Source organism: Eretmochelys imbricata, chromosome 17 (genome assembly GCF_965152235.1).
Source record: "Eretmochelys imbricata isolate rEreImb1 chromosome 17, rEreImb1.hap1, whole genome shotgun sequence".
Lineage (NCBI taxonomy): Eukaryota > Metazoa > Chordata > Testudines > Cheloniidae > Eretmochelys > Eretmochelys imbricata.
Genome location: NC_135588.1, coordinates 4,517,452 through 4,538,533, shown reverse-complemented (window position 1 = coordinate 4,538,533; position 21,082 = coordinate 4,517,452). Strand labels below are relative to the sequence as shown.

Genomic DNA, 21,082 nt, shown 5'->3' with positions numbered 1-21,082 from the left:
GAATGTCCACACAGCTATTTTTAGTCCCGTAGCACAAGACTCATGAGTCCAGTCAGCTGACCCAGAGACTTGTGGCCATGGGTTTGGTTTTGTTGTGTAGTGTAGATGTACCCAAAGGGATCATTTGAAAAGTCACTGGAACAAATTTTGCTCTCAGTTACTCTGGCATAATTCCATGGTAGCCCCATTAGCTGCAACAGACCCCCTCCAGATTTACACTAGTGTAATAGGGTAGAACCCTACCTGCTTACTATTTCATTAGGACAAATATAACCTTTTTAGTTCCCGTATCCTACCTGTTACAATCCAGGACAAGACACCCGGTACAAGAATAAGCTTCCAGGGTACTGGTTTTAGGCACCCTGGGCTCAATCCAAAACCTGCTAAAGTCAATGGTAAGACTCCCACCAAATTCAATTAGCTTTGGATCAGCCAACCTCTTAAAGGAAGAACATTTTAGTTGAGGTACTCGGCGTCCTTAAATACATCACTTGGTCCATTTGCCAAGACAACCTCCTCTAACCCTCTCCTGGGTGAAAACACAACCGGCCGCTCTTGATCAATTTTGTCTTTAATTAGGAAAATTTCAGTAGGGGCTGGGAGTGCTACCTTAGCCTGGGCCTTAATATGATGTTAGCAATATCAAACCCCCAAGACTCATTATTAAAAACGCTATTTCCTGCATTAACACTGATGAGATTTAGCCCCAAGCATGAGAGAAAGAGTACTAAGAACACTTCAAAGTTCCCCTGATTTGGAAGGCTTAATGGTAAGAGACAGAGGGACAGTGAGAGCAGGCAATTCTGCTAATCTGCACTGGAAAGAAACAGAGGGGAACCAACACAACATGGTGGTGCTTTAGTTCTGCAGCATTGATCAGCCGGTCCACAAACGAACCCAGCAGCTTGGCTCTCCAAAGACACCCAATTGTTTGTCACCCCGATGACACTAGGGAAACCAAGTTCCGCTGCGGCTGTGATTAACAGCAGAGCTGGGTGTGACCAAACAAAAGCGGCGGCTCGACACAGCAAAGGACAACAGCAAAGGCAGCGACTGGGGGATCGTCTGTGTACGTGGAGGATGCGAGGGGGACAGGGGAAGCGTTATAGTGCTGGAATGTGTGCTCTGCGGCCTTGGGAGAGGCACTTCTGCCCCACAGCTACCACATCCAGACACTCGTTCAGAGGGTAACAGCACAGCACACATCCTATTTGCTGATGGCCTCAGGGCCAGACTGAGACATGCCTGGGGCCCATTTCTGGGCAGGACTACCGGTTGAGGCCCTGACACCTCCTTGCCACTCACCAGATGAGAAGGCCCACGGCCCCCAATATGCTGGGATGGCAGTGCTAGGGGGCCGCGACAGGGCAGGCACGCCCCTTCCTGCCTCAGTTTCTCTTCTCTCAGGGCCCTTTGAGAATTCCACACAATCCGAAGAGGTGTAAGACTATCCCCTGTTGGGGTTCCACTTTATTAAAGCCAACTAAACATGAAATAAAGTCTGACCCCTTGGGCTGATGAGATGCCCAGCCCTCCTCTTTGAGACCTGAGGTCTGTGGGAGCATCTCTCTGAGGACCACCCTGAAACTGAGCCCTGATGGCTTTTTAGCAGGCCCAGGTGCTTGTTATTCAATGAACTACCCAGAGGGGCTTATTGCCCTTTCATTAGCTTGGCATAGGCAGCCTGGACCTGGATTCCCCTTGACTACCGGTGACTCCAGCTCCTCTCCTATTCCCTCAGAAGAGGGTTTTATACCACTTCCAAGGCAATATAAGGTAAACTTGGAAAAATGCTCCCTTCTGCTGGAATATGAGCTTCCACAAGGGAAGGTATTCCTGTATAACTATAGCAGTATAATTATATCAGTAATTCCCCAATGTGGACAAGCCCTTATTCAGTACCTGTTAAGTTTTGCTGGAGAGAGAAAGTGAGTCTTTCATTTTACCTAAAAAGAAAAGGAGTACTTGTGGCACCTTAGACACTAACAAATTTATTTGAACATAAGCTTTCATGAGCTACAGCTCACTTCATCGGATGCATTCAGTGGAAAATACAGTGGGAAGATTTATATACATAGAGAACATGAAACAATGGGTGTTATCATACACACTGTAAGGAGAGTGATCACTTAAGGTGAGCTATTACCAGCAGGAGAGCGGTGGGGGCGGTGGGGGGGAACCTTTTGTAGTGATAATCAAGGTGGGTCATTTCCAGCAGTTGACAAGAACGTCTGAGGAACAGTGGGGGGTGGAGGGGGGGAATAAACATGGGGAAATAGTTTTACTTTGTGTAATGACCCATCCACTCCCAGTCTCTATTCAAGCCTAAGTTAATTGTATCCACTTTGCAAATTAATTCCAATTCAGCAGTCTCTCATTGGAGTCTGTTTTTGAATTTTTTTTTTGTTGAAGAATTGCAACTTTTAGGTCTGTAATCGAGTGGCCAAAGAGACTGAAGTGTTCTCTGACTGGTTTTTGAATGTTATAATTCCTGACATCTGATTTGTGTCCATTGATTCTTTTACGTAGAGACTGTCCAGTTTGACCAACATACATGGCGGGGGGGCATTGCTGGCACAGGATGGTATATATCACATTGGTAGATGTGCAGATGAACAAGCCTCTGATAGTGTGGCTGATGTGATTAGGCCCTATGATGGTGTCCCCTGAATAGATATGTGGACACAGTTGGCAACAGGCTTTGTTGCAAGGATAGGTTCCTGGGTTAGTGGTTCTGGTTGCTGGTGAGTATTTGCTTCAGGTTGGGGGGCTGTCTGTAAGCAAGGACTGGCCTGTCTCCCAAGATCTGTGAGAGTGATGGGTCATCCTTCAGGATAGGTTGTAGATCCTTGATGATGCGTTGGAGAGGTTTTTGTTGGGGGCTGAAGGTGATAGCTAATGGCGTTCTGTTATTTTCTTTGTTGTGTGGGCCATGCTAGAGCCACCCACACTAAAGCATAGGAGCCTCCAGGCCAGATAAGAACATTGATCCGTCTACTTTATCTGCTTCTGGCAATGACCAATGCTTCAGAGGATGGCAGAAATCCCAAGCTCTTTGTAGGCTGCTATCCCAGGGCTGGGGAGGAGTGCACTTTCATACCTATCCGTTTGTGCTGTGAACCCCTTCTGCACTCCACTGACGCACACGAGCTCCAGGGGAATGAAGGCCAACAGCTTCATTTCACCAAGCCTGAGACAGTTCGTTCAACTCCTCTCTGAGCCGTCTGCCTGGAAACAGTTGTCAACCCGTGCTGCACTCCAGCAGCAGTTACTATCCTGCCCAAACATGAGCAGGTGCAGATGGCTCGGGAGGATCCGCAGAGCCTTTTGCCTCTGGACATGGGGCTAAATTAGCAGACACTGAACATGGTCACCGTCTACCAGCTAAATCAGTGGGAAAGGTTAAATGTGCTGGTGGAACGGATGGGATGCCGCAGCCTCGGTCTCAGCAGATAGATGCTACATCACAACCAATCCTTCTATTTGCAGCCTCGGCAGAGGGCTCAAGGATGGAATAGCCAGTGGTTCTCAGGCGCCAGTCCCTGAGACCTTCCTGATGCAGTTTATGAAGGCAGCAAGCCAGTTTCTGGTTATCAGAAAGGGTGAGAAACGCTGGGAGAGACCACAGAGGTTTGAACGCCCCTCTATCCCCTAGCAGAACAGCCCTTAACTTCATCTACATCACTTTGGTGTGGAAGAGAGAAGGATACAGGGTCTCAGACAACAGAAGCCAGCCTCTCCCGTTTGGAAAAGCAGGCATCTCTTATCAGTGAATGATCCCACTCATCTGCTCATCTGCGAGCTCTCCTGCCTGTAATAAATGCAATGTGCACACCACATGTACAGAGCAGCCACGCCCCATCTGGCCTCTCTCTCAGTCCTGTAATCAATCATTATTAGCAAGGATTGTGGGGGGAGGGTGAGATGAGCAGTGCGTTGCCTTGCACGCACTAATAATCCCTTGTGGGAGGTGGGGCAGTATCATTATCCCCTAGCTACAGGGGGAAACTGAGGCACAGAGTTTGGGGAAAGGATTTGAGTCACACATTGCGCGAGTGGCAGAAACCAAGAGCTCCCAGTTCCATATGCTAATCACTAGGAAACACGCACTACTGCACCACTGACTCGCTCCCCGTCCTCCCAAGACAGGAAAACACAGGGAAGAAATTAACGACTGACCTCTCCCTCTGGCCCAGGTGTAGGAGCGGTTGGTCTCGACGCCCTTCACTTCTTGCACATCTGGCTCGGCTTGTCGAGGCCGCAGGTGCAGTTCGTTGGCTTTGGTGGTTTTCAAAGGCATTATGTACTTAGGCAGCCCTTTGTAGAACCATGCACCGGACCTCTTCCAAACCTGTTCAGAGACAGAGACGCGTTTACCCATCGGCCAGTGCATGTTCATAGCGGGAGCATGTGGGCTCAGAGACTGCCCCATCGACCGTGCTAGGCCAGCAGGCTTTGGCTGGCTAGCCCTAACACCAGTTCCCTGGAGCAAGTTATTGTGTGACCATCAGGACATCCCTGTGAGGATAACGTTATCACTGCTAGAACGACATTCCTTTCCCCAGGCCCTCCTCTGAAGCTCCATCTCTCTCCTCCCAAGACAAACACCAAAGGAAGGAGAGTTCAAAAGGCTCATCTGGAGCAGACTCAGCAAGCTTTGCAAGGATTGCCAGTCAGACCCACTGCAAGAACTCGGTGACCCCCGGGGCACCCCCTGCAATGAACAACCTCCCCCACATGGCAGCAACAGATTATCAGAGATTTCAATAAACCAGATAAATTCACATTAGAAATAGGGCACAACTTTATAACAGCGAGGTCAGGTTAGCTGATTAGCTACTGCAACCAGCTAGCAGGGGAAGCCGTGGATACTCTGTCTCTTGAGGTCTTGGTGGGATGCCTTCCTGGGACGTGCTTTAGTCAAATAAACTCCAGGATTAACAGGATGAAATCCTATGCCCAAAATTTATACCCCAAGCTCTCTTCCCACCAGGCCAGGAGGAGGACAAACTGCTACCTGTCAGGTGGGGCCAAATTTCTTTTCAACGAACCTCCCATCCCTTTGGCCCATCTCCATTCGCTCTTTCTTGCTGCTGAATATAACAAATGGAAGCCCCTACCAGTACCTAGTCTGGGATATCCCCTATCTGTACACATGCTCTCACTAGATAGTCTACTGGTCCCTTGTGGCCTCAAAAATCTATGACAAGACACAAACCTCCTGCAACAAATAGATCTGAAAGAGCATGCTCGGCTCAAACAGGAAAGTTCCATTAGCTTCCAACACAGCTACTCATGTGCTTAAAGTAATAAATGGGCCAAAGAGTGTTGCTGCATCAGGACCACTTTGCTTTTGAGTCCTAAGGGACAATGCTAACAAACCCCAACATAAAATGGATGCAAGCGACAATATTTCTGCAGTAGTAACAACTGGCTTTTGGTGCTGCATTGTGGGGGCTTGACGTTCATCTTAAAGAGGGATTCCAGCTGAGACCATTTAGCAAGGGTATACCTGCACCTGCCTCCTCTGGAGGAAGGCTGCTACAACTGACATGCACTTGGTGAACACTCTGGGGGCTGTTGATAGACCGAAAGGGAGGACCGTGAACTGATAATGTTTGTGGTTGACCACAAACCGTAGGAATCATCTGTGCGCAGGCTGAATGGCTATGTGAAAGTATGCGTATTTCACGTCAAGGGTGGCATACCAGTCTCCCGGAACCAGGGAAGGGATAACTTCACCATGAATTCGTTGAGTCCTCGCAGGTCTAGGATGGGACTGAGACCCCCCTTTGCCTTGGGGATTAGGAAATAATGGGAGTAGAATCCCTTGCCCCTGAGCTCCTAAGGAACCTCCTCCACTGCTCCTATGGCAAGGACCACCTGGATAAGGAGTTGCTCGTGAGAAGGGTCCCTGAAGAGGGACGAGAAGGGGGTGTGGGAGGGAGTGGAGGAGCAGAAGTGGAGAGAATATCCCACTTCTATCATGTGAAGGACCCAGCAGGCCAATGTTATTTGGAATCAAGCACAGAAGAAGTGGAATAGACGATTCATAAAACAAGGGGAAAGGATCCAGTGTCGTGGCAGGTGCGCTGTCTTCGGGCACCCCTTCAAAAGGCCTGCTTACAGCCCAGTGAAGGTTGGTCAGACCTTGGCCCTGCCCAGAAGGGGGATTGGAAGGTTTACGTCTGCCGTTTCTGCCCATGTCTATAAAAATCCTGCCTCGGCTGAGGAGAATATGGGCACTGCTGCTGCGGTTGGAGCTTGAAATATTTTCGTTGGGTTGCCGGCGTGTGCATGCCCAACAATCTCATAGTTGCCCGGGAGTCCTTTAAGCTGTGCAGCTTGGAGTCTGTTTGCTCCAAAATAACCCTGTGCCATCAAATGGTAGGTCCTGCAGAGTTTGCTGCAGCTCCTGGGCAACCCGGACACCTGTAGGCATGAGCTCCTCCTCATGGCTATTCCTGAGGAAAGAGTATGGGTGGCCGAGTCCGCGGAGTCTAACAAAGCCTGCAAAGAGGTCCACGCCACTGCCTTCCCTTCATCAACAATAGCCGAGAACTCGGCTCTGGAGTCTGGTGGAATTAGTTCCCTATACTTCAACATGAAGTCCCAAAAGTTGAAGTTATATCTACTGAGGCTAGCTTGCAGGTTAGCAATCCTCAGCTGCAGGCCACCAATTGTGTACACCTTCCTGCCATCCTTTTCGACTCTTTGGATTTAGGGGCTGGCCCCTGCTGCCCCCATCTCTCTTTCTCATTAACTGCCAGCACTACCGAAGAGCATAGTTGCGTGTGAGAGAACAGATACTCGTATCCCTTAGAGGGGACAAAGTACTTGCACTCAACACCTCCGGCTATAGGTGGGATTGAAGCAGGGATCTGCCACAGAGTCTTAATATTTTTCTGGATCGTCTTTATTAGTGGCAGAGTTACATGGGATGGACCCTCTGATGCGAGGATGTTGACCATGGGGTCCTCGGGTCCTCTGCCTGTAACCCCATGTTGTGGGCAATCCTCTGGAGAAGGTCCTGGTGGGCCCTGTGATCAACTGGAGGAGGGCCCGAGATTGAAGCTCCTGCCACCGCCTTGTCTGGGGACGAAGATGAGGAGGCCAGAGGTGGAACGGGGTTCTCCTGGCCCTTGGGCTCCCTGACCTCCCCGTGGACAGAGTCTGGGGCCTCTGTGGCGACTGTAGCCATGGTGGCAGTAGCCCAGCCTTGCAATGGGTCTTGCCTTGGAGTCACCTCAGTGGCGACCTGGGCCAGCGGTGGGGCTTGTGCCAAAGTCACCTCGGATCCCCAGGGCATAGGTCAGTCCTTGGCTGGCTGGGGTGGTTGGTGCTCAGAGGCCACCGAGTGGGAGCCCCTGGAAAAGGAGCTCTGGGCCTGATGGTAAGCCCAGGGGGTCCAAAAGGGCCACCGAGCCGGAGGCTGCCACTGGAAGTGCCAAGCCACTGGTTCTTCCCTCCATCGCCTGTCAGATCTGTGTCGGCTGCTATGGGAATAGAAGGAGTCACCATCCAAGTCTGATGAGACAGATCTTAACTGGTACTCGAAGGGTACTGTGCCAGGCACCGGTGCTGAGCTGATGATGCAGAGGACTGGTGTCGAGGGGCCCGTGCCGGTCCTCTCTCAGAGCCAGGGATTGGTGCCGCTCCGTCCTCTGTGCCAGGGAAGAGAAGCAACGTCCCACTGGTGTCGGGAACCCAGAACAGAATCCGGTGCCAGAGCCTGGTGTCTTGGTGATGGTGATCTGGAGCAGTGCCCAGGCAAATGGTGCCAGGCAGGGGAAGGCGACTGCTGCATCATGCTCGGCTTGCTTCTAGATGGCGCCAGTTGCGACGGTGCCGAGGCTTATCTTTGACCGCTGGGGGCTGAGGAGCCATCATGGCAATTAAAGCTCTGGCAGCTTCAAAAGTGTCTGGGGTGGAGGGTAGCTCTAACTCCTCCACCTGGCACTGCTCCTCCAGTGAGTTGCTGGGCACCAGACTTGACGGTCCTCTTGGGGGAACCGAAGTCGACAGTGCCGACTCTTGCTGCTTGGGTGCTCCTTCAAGGGACGCACTAGTGCGGTGCTTGCCGGTCCCACTGTTTTCGGCACCGGGGAGCGCCCCCTGTTGGCTTTTCTATGCTGCTTGTATGGCATCAGTGAGTGCAAGTGGTGCCGGGTTGTCTCCTCAGTGTGCGGTGCCAAAGCGCGTTAGTGCCGAGGGTCTCTTATTCCAGAGTCCTTCCTCGGCACCGTGTCAAGTACCGATGCCGGGGCAATCTCCGTATGGACGCGCTCGGTGCCGGGCCCTGGTGGTCCTCAGCAGACTGGGGACAAAGAGCAGATTCCACGGGCAATTGCTTACGTCGGAAATCTTTTTTGTCCTGGGGCGGAAAGCCGTGCAGATCTTACACCTTTCTGTCTGGTGTGTCTCCCCCATACACACTTCAGACTTGAGTCGTGGGGGTCACTCGTTGGCACTGGTTTACTGCAGGCTCAGCAGTGTTAAAAGAGGAGAAAGCTCAGACAATTCAAATGTGCTGCTGGCATGGAAAGGGCAGTAACCTGTAATCTCTCTCCAACTTAGTTTTTAATACCAACATTGTGATGAAGCAACCATGTTAAACATATTTAACATAAAGTGTGGGGATTCAGAGGAGATACGCAGCAGAGAAGAAGAATAAATACCGGAAAATGCAATTTCATTTGTGCCTCCCAGCACACAGAATAATGAACTAACGAGACACGCTGTCCAAGAAAATGTGAATATATTACAGATATATTCCCACTGCAGTTGCATCAAGTACTTGTTCAAATCAAGTACAGATCAAATACTTAAATATTTCATGCAGAATGTGAATCTTGCAGTTCTGCTTGGAGCTGATGCAGCTGACAGAGGAAATAGCCATACTTGGTGGTTCTTATTGAACTTTTCATCCGGCGTTCCCAAAACACTTTGCAAATGTGGGTCTCAATACAAACAGCGGTGCAATAGTGGGCACGCTTAATTTCATCAGGGATTCTGCAACTTGCATTTTTACAACAGGGCATAATCAAAGGGTGCTTGAAATGCTCGATGATGATAACAGTGTTTAGCATTGCTAGAGGACTTTTTACTTGCAGGGAAGAATCAGCATCATCCCTGTTTCACAGATGGGGAAACTGAGGCACAGAGAAGTGAAGTGATTTACCCACGGTCTGATGGTAGATTAGAGGCCAAGTGGGGAACAAATCTCAAGTTTATCGATTCTCAATCCAGTGTCCTCTGCGCTGATCCATGCTGCTGTACCAGGTCAGCCCTGGCGTAGCGCTGATTATTTTTAGTAAGCCAGCTGCACAGGCCTCTAACATGCTTGAATGTGAAAAGATTTGAGGGCTGAAAATGAACCACGAGAGCAAACAGCCACCAGTGACTGGACCAGAAACCCCCTTCTGAAGCATGACTGACCCTGGGTTGAGTCGTGAGCTGAGCCACTGTGCACCTCCATAAGAAGAGGTGGATTCTGAGAGGGCAGGGGCTAAAGAACTGTGGTTCCCAATTCCTTCCCCAGCATAGCGACAAAAACAATAGCAATTAAGCAGAGTTATGCTCCAGACAGCCAAATCTCTGACACCTGCCCCCCACTTGCTAGCTAATAAAGAACATGTTTGTCATTTCACATTGCTCCTACAACATTGTCTCTGCTGATAAATATAAGAGGGAGTGGAGACTTTTCGAGGGAGCTAGCATCTGGGCTGCCAGCATTGAGAGCACGCTCTCTCACTGACATAGTGCTGTGCACACCGGGGGTTAGGCTGATAGAATTATGTCGCTCAAGGGTATGGATTTTTCACACCCCTAAGGGACACAGTTATAGCGATGCAAGTCTGTGGTGTAGACCTGGCCTCAGACATGGGCCTAAAGTCAGAGTGGATACAGTTTCACGCAGCGGAAGCTGAGTCTGCGGAAAGCCTCCCCAGCTGGCTGCAAAAGGGCAGCGCTGCCTCTGAGGTCCAGCCTACGAAGAATGTGCCCCTCACCTGTATTAGGGGCTATGACCTAACATAAAGCAACAGCCCACACTCCCTTTCCATGGTGCCTCTACACTACAACTGCAGGCATACCCACAGCTAGCTAGCTTTAATCTAGCTAGCAAGACCACCAGGAGCAGCAAAGCCGTGGCAGCAGGGGATTCAGGGACCCTGGATAACTATTCTGGTGGCTAGCCCCCACTCCAGTCCGTGCTGAAGAGGTCACTGATATTGTTATCAAAGCTAACTCAATTATGTCTACACATACTGCGATCCCACCTCTGACTGCAGTGTGAGCATAGCCTAAACTCTCATGATTTTATCGCAAGTTTCATCTGATGTTTAAGTTAAAGCCCCAGCTCCTGGAGTCAGGTGATTATGCAACAATCCCAGCTTTTTTTTTTTTTTTTTTTTTTTTTTTTAACAGCTATGAGAACTAGAAACTTCTTTTAAAAAAAGAAAGTATGAAAATGGAACCTGCGCTCACCCTAGGGTGTCTCCTACAGGCTCAGAGATCAAATATACAGAGCCCCAATTTTCTTTTAAATAAAAAACCTGATGGTTCCTAAACCAATCTCATGATTTTCGAACAGCTGGGATTGATGATACAGAGCGTTTCCATGTATCTGTTGTGGGAGACAGAAGTACTCCGCTTTTCTCTTTATTCATTCAGCTCTGAATATGCCAGGTCTCTGTAAAATACCCAACAGCAAGGGGAGCCAATACCTTCAAGCAACGTACAGTCCCAAGTGCACCCCCACTGAAGTACACACTGAAAGGATCATAGTAAGTAAAGATGGATCTACGCATAGGTTTTTGTCCTGTTATAACTAGACTGGCTTAGAAACTGATACAGCTGAATAGGTATAACACGCCATGGATTACACACACACACACACACACACACACACACACACACAAACCTAGTTACAGCAGTACAAAAACGTGTGTTTAGACCAATCCCAACACAGAATGAAAACAAGAGAGTTTATCCACTATTAATTCCATACACTCAGCTGTGTTACTGGTAGGCACAATGTCTGAAATAGTCTATGCTTTATATTCTTTTCGAGCCAGGACACATGACGTTTAGCTCTACTGGCCATGAATCAAAATCATGGACACAGCAAACAGGCCAGCAGTGCAATCGATGAAGATGAAAGAGCATGACTCTTGATTAACTTTAAATAAAATACACCTGCAGTGATGCTTCAAAAATAAAAGACAGCATATAATCCTTCAGTTTGGGTCTTTTAATACTGAGCTTTATGCTTTCCAAGGAAAGCAGTGTTTACTCTCGCTGGTTACACAAACATTCGGAGGGAACTCCTAGCCCCACTGACGTCAATGAGAGTTTCAGTGGGATCTGGATTTCACCATAGGACTGCTTATCAGGAGAGATAGATAGCGAAACTGTTCAATATATAATAGCACTGAGCTCGTACATTGCTATTTTTATCCACAGCTCTCAAAGCGCTTAAAAAGGAGGGTAAATCTCATCACCATTGTAAAGCTGAGGAAACAGAGGCACAGAGATGGGATGGGACTTCCCAAGATCACCCAGCCAGCAGGAAGAGAACCCAGGCTGCCTGCCTCCCATTGTCCAGTTCACTATCCTGTGGGCTGCTCTTCCTCCCTGCCCCTAAACTCTCAGGCTTTGCTTGTGGGCCACAATATCGTAAGAGAAACGGTTTTGTGTTTCTGTGGGCAGACGCACGAAGGATGAAGTTGATGTTGAACAATGACACCGGCCCTATTTGGGCTCAGGTAGACCTGCCTCGGGGGAGATTTTGTTCACCCTAACCAAATTAAAATACTGGACAGCAGATTCAGCTGTTCATTATGGAAAACAATTTAAACAGCCATGTCTGCAACGAGCCCAGAACATTCACTGTGATTTTATAGCTCTGCTGTTATTCCCATTGCAGTTGCATCGAGTACTTGTTCACGTTACAGGAGGAGAGTTGCAACCAGGTACTTGGAGACAAATGTCTATTTTATCCAAGTCAATTTAGCCTCAGCTGGGAAACTTAGAAGCCACTCGAGGTGGAGAAGCGATCCCAACCCAGCCAATTCAAGGAGGCTGGGGTGCTACACCTGGACCTGCAAAGGGCTTCCAGAGAGCAAGAGGAGGAGAAGGGTGTGACTGGGTCAGGCTGTGCCTGCAGAAGGGAAGCCATGTGGTATGCTTAAGGTGTGCCCAGCCTGGGCACATTACACAGAACTGTCCAGAGATGGAGTGTGATTGCCTAGACTGCTGTGACAGCAGGACCATGTGGTGGGGATCCACTCAAAGCTGGGGGCAATGACTCTCCCCCTTGGTATCCCAAGGCCAGCACCACCCCCTTCCTCTTCTGGAACAGAACAACTGGTACTAGATTCCTATGGGGTGGGGAAGGGACAAGGAGGAATCCTTGGCTCCTGGTCTCAGCAGCTGCTCCAACCAAGGAGCACAGAGTTGCTGGGGCAGCCAAGCTGCAACCCACTGATGCAGCCTTCCAGAGGCCACCTACCCGCCAGTGCCAGTGCAGGGGTTTGTTAGGAGGTGAAGAGAAAGAGCCAGGTTTCTAGACAGGCCATCTCTTGTTAGAGTGCACTGCCTGGTAGAACACAATTACTCTGGGGACAGAGAGGAGGGACCAAGCTGCACTAGAAGAGGGTGTATCTGTACCTAATGCACACATTCTTCTGCTCTAAGGACGGCAGCAACACCTGCGTTCTAGTCCCAGCTCTTATGCAGATTCCTTTACTGGCCTTGAGCATCTCTGGACCTCCTGGCCTCAATTTCCCTATGCGTAAAACAAAGATGGCAGTGGTTTCTTAATTAGCATCTGTGGTACTCTTGAAAGATGCAAAGCCTTATGTAAATGCAAGCTCTTGTATTACACTGCACTGGGATAACATTTATTATTGATGCCCATGTGTGGGATGTGCCTGAACACTCATTTCAATTCAACCCTACGGCCCGGCACAAGGAGGATAAGCTACACAAGCGAGCGCTCTTTAGTTTCATTGTTTGCCTTCATCTGCTCTTCCGTAACGTGGAGATTTCCAATTCCATTATTTACACCCAGCTGTCTTTACTCCTACCTTTAGGCATTGGAGGACAAGCAAATTGAAGGGCAGCAAAACTGCCATTCTGCCATCACTTACTGAATAGCAAAATCAACCGCATCTCTGACCCAAGCATTTGCTACAATACAGTGGCTGCTGGGCTTCAATTATTCTGCATTGCACCCTCAATCAGGCCTCCATTATGTCATGGGTCTGTGATGGAGAATGTTATTTTAATTCTATACATTCACTCTCAGCCCCCAAAATAGTATCTCTGTATTTCAAAGGAGTTCACCAATAGCAAACAGGTGCGTGGCCCTTGGATTGGATCCAGAGTAACCCAAAATAAATGATCCTCTGTCAGCGGGGTATTTTGCCAAAAACCACCCCAGGAAAGGCATAACCCTTAGCTATGGCCATTTATAATGAGCCTGGGAGGAGATGAAATATGTTCTTCCAGAGCAGCAATCTTCCGCCTATTTGTGGTTTTACTGTGATAAACCAAGAGATGCAGCCAGCCTTGAAAACGTCATTTAGCAAAGAGAGGTAAAAAAACAGAGGGGGTTGATGAAGCCAGGATGGAGCTTTTGTTAGGTTCCTGATGGCGTTTCATTCTCCTTGAGATTGAATGGCTGGGCTTTTTTTTTTTTTAAAGATTTCCCCCTTTGCCCCCACTTAAGTTGTTTTCGTTATCACTGTGAATATGGCTGTGTCAATTCAGATGTAAATGTGCATGAACGCTTCCAAGAGGATTTTAATTATGATGATAGCATCACTAATTATTGATATATAAATATAGAGAGATATAAAGTAAGTGGTAATTCAGGAAGGCGCTTGGTAGAACCTGACAGGATCAGTCAAAGCCAGCCAAAGTACAGCGCTAATGGACCATGCAGGACTCAGAAAAATAACAGGAAGGAAGGCCGTTTGCCCACCAGGACAGGCATGGAAAAGCACTGTGGTGAGTTGGGGCAGCCTCTCCCCCACACATTAAGATGGGTATTTCATGCCAGTTGATAGACAGCCCCTGGCCCTGCCCTGGGTGGGAAATCGTGAGACCCACAGAACTGTGGGTACAAGGAATCACAAGGTGAAGATTCTCATTCTCACACCAAACTGTCTTTCAGCAATGGAGGACGGCCTCCAGGCAACTCGAGTTGTCACAGCACAGGCTTCTGGGAACCACACCTGCTGCCACAAATGCCCTGATTAGAGCCCTCAAGACCTGGGCCTTATTCCACCGATAGCTGTCACAACAAGTTCCACTTGTGCCTCTGCCAGTGAACCAACTGTGCCGGCTGTGCATCTACACTACCCCGGCATCCTTGAGAGCGGCTTACTGCTTTACCAACCTCAGCCAGGTTAGCAATTGGCCTTGTTACAATCCCCTTGCTGACAAGAGTCTGGATGGAAGAGGGAGAGCTGCCCTATCAAGCCAGGCGATGGAGATAGCTAGATTACATGCTTGTTTACGGAGAGAAATTTGCTAGACTGGATCAGTCCATGGGCCTGTCCTATCCAGTCTCCTGTCTGGGGTCTCCTCAGAAGCAGGTTAGATGTAACTCCGGCTAATGCTCCTTGCCAGTTCTGTGATGCTGCACATGGTGCAGGGGTGAAGGGTAAGACTTGCTTTCAGATCCCCACAGTGATGAGCTCGGCCTCTGGAACATGAGATTGGACTGCCTTTATCTGAGCCCGCATTGCTACAGATGGCACTGTGGGCTGTACACATCATCCAGGTCCCATTTAAAATCCATCTGTAGCCTTGGATGCATCTGTTAGGAAAACTTGCCCAGAAAGAACAGTGCCTTTATCACAAGTGCTAAGCTACAGTAAACAACACCGGGGAGGGGGGCAGTGGCACAGCTGGGGCTGCTTGTGTGTCACCGAGAGAACAGTCGTAGCCTAATGCAGATCAGATCAACTGCATTTCACGGCAAGAGACACAAACCCTCTCCTTCCACGGCAGGATGGGAATGCGGATTGCACAGCTGATCTTTGATCAGGAACTGTATCCAGGCTCCATCCAGTTTACCTGCCCGTGTTATTGCTCAGCAGCACTTTCGCTCATGGGTGGGTGCGTGCATGCGTGTTATTTCTGCACACAACACTTAGTAAAATAAGCGCTGCTGAACATGGTGTTTTGCTTCTGGATGGCTGGGACACCAGCCGCAGGCAGAATCCATTAATCACCGCAGCTCTCCAGAAATAAGACACTGTGTCAGAGGAACTTGTTCCTTATTGCTATTCAAAGCAGCCTGCTCAGCAGATGCTTCAAGGAAACAGAGCAATGAGGACTCTGAATGACTGTGTCTGAGATTTCCAAAGGGGCCTAGGGGAGTTGGGCACTTAACTCCCATTCAAAGTCAATGTAAATACCAGTCTCTGTTATTTGGGCCTTGTTTTCGGCCCAGGCCCATTGGGGAGCTAACTGCAGTCGTGGCCGTGCAGATACCATCTCCCCTGCACTGTGAATGGCTCCAGCGTGCGAAGGAAAGGAGGGAGACAGTGAGACAGAACAGGTGCCATTGCAGAACTACACGGCCTCCTCAGTGCAGCAGGAGGATGCTCTCTAGGCCAAATCATCAGAGTCAGAGACCGAATTAACCTGTTTTGCTTCTCCATTCCAGCAGCCAGCCAGAGCAGGCTCGTTCTGATAGAAAAGGGACGTTTTCCAGGCAGCCAGGGGAGCTTCAGGCTTCTAAGTACAGGAGATCTGACTTGAGGTAAACTGTCCTCTGAGTGTGATTCCAGTAATGCCCAGGACAAAGTGACGTGACCCAGCAAGTCAGTGGCAGGGCGAGGAACAGAACCAGGGGCACCGACTCCCAGTCTGCTGCTGTCCCTCCCAGATGTCCCGACTGACAAAGTGTCCCCCTCCTCCCCAGCCTCCACGCCCTTCTGCAAGGGCATTCCCAGTGGCTCACCATATCACCTGGCTGCTAATTCAAGGGCAGGTATCCAGTACTAGCATGCAGTGAGGCAAACCATCGTGGGTGCTCACAAGCCCTGGTACTACTTCTCGCGAGTCTGAGGCAGACTCAAAGTGCAGAGCTGCACAGTCATGCTCCTGCCCTGAGCAAGCGGTGCTGTGCCACTGCCGAAATACCGTGCCCACCACTGGGCCACAAGAGCCATTCTCCTGTGTGTTACTACGGCATGTCTGGGACCAGGTGATGCTTTACGGGAAACCATGTGTCTGCGTTATGCCACACGCGTAGTGAGGACATGCACCCAAGGCGGCACTGCTGGCTTTCTGGATGGATAATTTGGACACTTCCGTGTATTACCTTGGAAGCAATCAGCAGCAGAGAGCAAAGCTTCCATTCCCATTAGCTTCTCAGTGCCTTCTGCTCAGTTACAGCAAAAAGCCTTCTGTGGAACCCACCTCTGTGCACGGCAAGCATCCATTTGGAATTCAGTTTTGGACCCACTGCTAATTCCATAGCTCTGGCCTTCAACCAGCATGGGTGCATGAAAGGCCATGTTAATGCTCTTATTCCAGAGCCACTGTTCAAAGGCAGATCAAACGTGGGGCTGAATGTGCAGCCCCCCGGCTCTCCTTCATCCACTGAATCTTAAGGGAGGATTTACAGACTTGCCTTGGTGAACCGTGACACAGGCAATGGGCGTGAAAGCACTGATGTTGTACATATAGGAAGCAATGCACAGCTATGCCACATGCGTTAAATTAACACACCACCACACCCCCAAAACAAGCACTCAGCTGACATGACAGCACCACATGCTGCTAATAAACAAAACTAAGCTTCATGTCCTTACTGGGCCAGTGACTTTTGTTTAAAAGCAACCCGTTTCCAAGCACACATCAAACAATCTGTAGGATTCACAATGGGCTAAGCAGGGAGGGAGGTGTGAAGATGTGCTGTGTTGAGCACTAGTCATTAGGAAAAGGAAGCAGCTTTAGAATGACCTGGAAGCAAAAACCTCCCTTTGTCCCCTGAGCCCTCCAATCTCTCGCTGTTCAATTATTAGGCAGATGGCTAAGAACACTGTGTCATCACTTGCCCAGCAGCACGCTCCTGTCCCAGCCTTGCTACCGATCCCTTCGGAAGGAATATTCCCCTAGAACAGATTGGCACAGACATGGTGTGTGAGTTTGTGTGTGTGCGCCCTTTCCGCTGCAGAATGGGGCGCGGGTCATCGACCGAGCATAGCCCACCTAATCGATTTCCTGCCATTGCAGGGGCATCCGTGCCATCTCAGTCTCTCTCGTTCTCTGCCGGTGGCACACACAACAGTTTAGTCTCCTGAGGACATAAGTCTGTACAATGGGGTGACAGAACTTGCCCACTTTGCCAGGCGGTGGGGGGTTCAGAGTGGACACTGACCAATGCTGGGAAAGAGCTTGGCTGAAGAGACTGGCATAAAAGTACAGAGGCTCATTGTTTTCTCAAGGAAGCATTTTCCTTGAGGGCTGTGCTGCAGTTCATTCTGTACATCTCATGCTCCAAGACGTTTCACAAGGGATTTAAAACAAGGACATTTTCAGTCACCACAGGCTGATAGACACCGTCCTCCCAAGCATAGCGGCAGAGAGGCACATGCTATTGCACCTCCCGATCCCACCTACACAAATAACCCATTGCTCAGAGAACAGAACTCCGGGTAAACGGTGTGCGTCTCTCAAGCTGCAAAACACACAAAAACGCCTTGAGAACAGAACACTGCTAAGCAAGAAATGACTGAAAGTCCCCTCCTCTGCACAGATACACACAGCAATCATCGTGCATTTCAAAAGGGAACAATGGTAAAATAATTCATTTTCTCTGTAACCCACCACTCCAGCCTAATGCACTAGCGGGGTTTTAAATGGTAAGGCAGTGGAGGGAGAAAAGCAGGAAGGGGAACATTTGGGATGCCTGGAGTTATGGTTTTATCCTGCTGTCACTTAGAACACAGGACTGGGCAAGAGGGGGCAGAGTGCTTTATACAAGATCAAGGTGATTTACGCAGCTTCTGGGTCAGACCGAAATAAAAAGGCTATGTGGTTGCTCCCAAACTCAGCCCCAAGTCAGGAAAGCACGCCCACTTTGGGGAAGTAATTAAACTGGGATTTCCGGGCATGCTGCAAGTTAAGCGCGTGATTCAAAACGGCCCTGGTTTGAACCACAGGCTTTGCTTGTGCCAGCATTTTCCCACCTCTGTACTAGCATCAAAGTAGCTCCACCAGTGGAAGAGCTAGCGTCGAGAGGGCGTCGCTGTTTTTACCACCAGAACATTTCACTGAATGGGGAAGGCAACCTAGTGAGAGACAATGTGGAAAAAGCTGAAGTACTCAATACTTTTTTTGCCTCTGTCTTCACAGACAAGGTCAGCTCCCAGACTGCTGCACTGGGCAGCACAGTATGGGGAGGAGGTGACAGTCCTCAATAGTGAAAGAACAGCTTAAGGACTATTTAGAAAAGCTGGACATGCACAAGTCCATGGGGCCGGATCTAATGCATCCAAGGGTGCTGAGGGAGTTGGCTGATGTGACTGCAGAGCCATTGGCCATTATCTTTGAAAACTCGAGGCAATCGGGGGAAGTCCCAGAAGATTGGAAAAGGCAAATATAGTGCCCATCTTTAAAAAAGGGAAGAAGGAGAATCCGGGGAACTATAGCCTCACCTCAGTCCCTGGAAAAATCACAGAGCAGGTCCTCAAGGAATGCATTTTGAAGCACTTGGAGGAGAAGAAGGTGATCAGGAACAGTCAGCATGGATTCACCAAGGGCAAGTCATGCATGACCACCCTGATTGCCTTCTATGATGAGATAACTGGCTCTGTGGATATGGGGAAAGCGGTGGATGTGATATATCTTGACTTTAGCAAAGCTTTCGATATGGTCTCCCATAGTATTCTTGCCAGCAAGTTCAAAAAGTATAGATTGGATGAATGGACTATAAGGTGGATAGAAAGCTGGCTAGATCGTCGGGCTCAACGGGTAGTGATCGACGGCTCGATGTGTCTAGCTGGCAGCCGGTATCAAGCGGAGTGCCCGAGGGGTCTGTCGTGGGGCCAGTTTTGTTCAACACTTCATTAATGATCTGGATGATGGGATGGATTGCACCCTCAGCAAGTTTGCAGATGACACTTAGCTGGGGCGGGCGGGGGGGGGAGAGATATGCTGGAGAGTAGCGATAGGGTCCAGAGTGACTGACACAAATTGGAGGATTGGGCTAAAAGAAATCTGATGAGGTTCTACAAGGACAAGTGCAAAGTCCTGCACTTAGGATGGAAAAATCCCATGCACTGCTACAGGCTGGGGACCGACTGGCTAAGCGGCAGTTCTGCAGAAAAGGACCTGGGGATTACAGTGGACGAGAAGCTGGATATGAGTCAACAGTGTGCCCTTGTTGCCAAGAAGGCTAATGGCACATTGGGCTGCATTACTAGGAGCACTGCCAGCAAATCAAGGGAAGTGATTATTCCCCTCTATTCAGCACTGGCGAGGCCACATCTGAAGTACTGCATCCGGTTTTGGGGCCCCCACTACAAAAAGGATGTGGACAAATTGGGGAGAGTCCAGCGGAGGTCAACAAAAATGATTAGGGGGCTAGGGCACATGACTTATAAGGAGACGCTGAGGGAACTGGGGTTATCTAGTCTGCAGAAGAGAAGAGTGAGGGGGAATTTGATAGCAGCCTTCAACTACCTGAAGGGGGGTTCCAAAGAGGACGGAGCTAGGCTGTTCTCAGTGGTGGCAGATGACAGGACAAGGAGCAATGGTCTCAAGTTGTAGTGGGGGAGGAGTAGGTTGGATACTAGGAAATACTATTCACTAGGAGGGTGGTGAAGCGCTGGATGGGTTCCCTAGGGAGGTGGTAGAATCTCCATCCTTAGAGGTTTTTAAGGCCCAACTTAAAGCTCTGGCTGGGATGATTTAGTTGGGATTGGTCCTGCTTTGATAGCAGCACCAGACAACACAGTGCTAAAACACAGGCAGCCAAAGGCACCTTGTCTATGCCAAGGTTATGCAACACCTCTGGTTGAGCAATCCGTGCAGCTATTCTGGAGCTGTCCCTTCAGCATAGACGAAGACAGCACTGACTGAGTTAATGCAAACCCCGGCTTGCCATGGTCTACATATGGGGCCAGTGCTGATGCTGCTACACCAACAGCTGTCTGGGGGCTATGTGGAGTGTAGACCAGAGCTAATGCTCCCACCATGGCTAAATCGGGGCCAGCGTTCAGTAGAGGTGGTAGGGCAGGGCCCCATCAGAGCTCACCAGTACACGAGGCAAGGATACGTAGAGAATCCAGCAAAGGAGCAGGGAGTCAGCAAAACAAAACAAAAGGCAGCAAAATGAGCTCCATGGAGCCCTTTCAACAACACACACAGCTCGCTGTCCAGTATCTCTCTTGTTCCTTGTTACACTGCTCAGACAGACAGAGTACTGCAATTCACTCAATTTGCATTCCTCCAGGGAGGCCACAGTAACACCCCTGCTGGGTAAGCACCAGTCAGGCCAGGCATCCAGATAGATAAGGTGCTGCACCAGAGCTCTGCATGCCAGTCTAAGAGCTGGCCCAGCTCTAAATCCTGGGACTGACCTTGAAGGTGCTGCCTGGAAGGGCCCCGGCTATCTCAGAGATGGGCTAGGCTCTCCACCATGGAAGTGGAAACCAGCAGCCCCCAGCGAGGAACTCCTGGGAACTGGAAAGGAGAGAGCAGATGCCCAAGCCTGCGGAAGAGACTCAGCTGAGTTGCAGCCCTACCAGTCACTGGGCGTGTGCAAGATCTCTCCCTACGTGGCCAGTGCTGGGCTGTGGCTCTGTCTGAGGCTGGGGAGGGCATACTCAGGTGCTGTTGTGATGGATACCTGCACGACATCAACGATGACACAGGCAGCATCCTGAGCATGGAAGCACATGGCAACTAACGGAGACTCCCTCACTCTGCACGCAGAGGCTGCTGAAGGGAAAATTTTGTTTGGCAGGGAAGAGAGCCCAGGTTTATAAGATTTAGTAAATCGGCTTCTGTGCTATTTAGTCCACAAAGGTTCCCCACAGTGGATCCAAAT

General features: G+C 49.7%; 1 protein-coding gene across 1 annotated transcript in view; it reads right to left on the bottom strand.

Annotated features, from left to right (window-relative positions):
* RPH3AL (rabphilin 3A like (without C2 domains)) overlaps nt 1-21,082 on the bottom strand; it is a 61,192-nt gene that overhangs the window by 24,993 nt on the left and 15,117 nt on the right. The window contains exon 5 of the mRNA XM_077836866.1: nt 4,180-4,351. Coding sequence (XP_077692992.1) covers nt 4,180-4,351 — 172 coding nt within the window. The remainder of the gene's footprint in view (nt 1-4,179; nt 4,352-21,082) is intronic.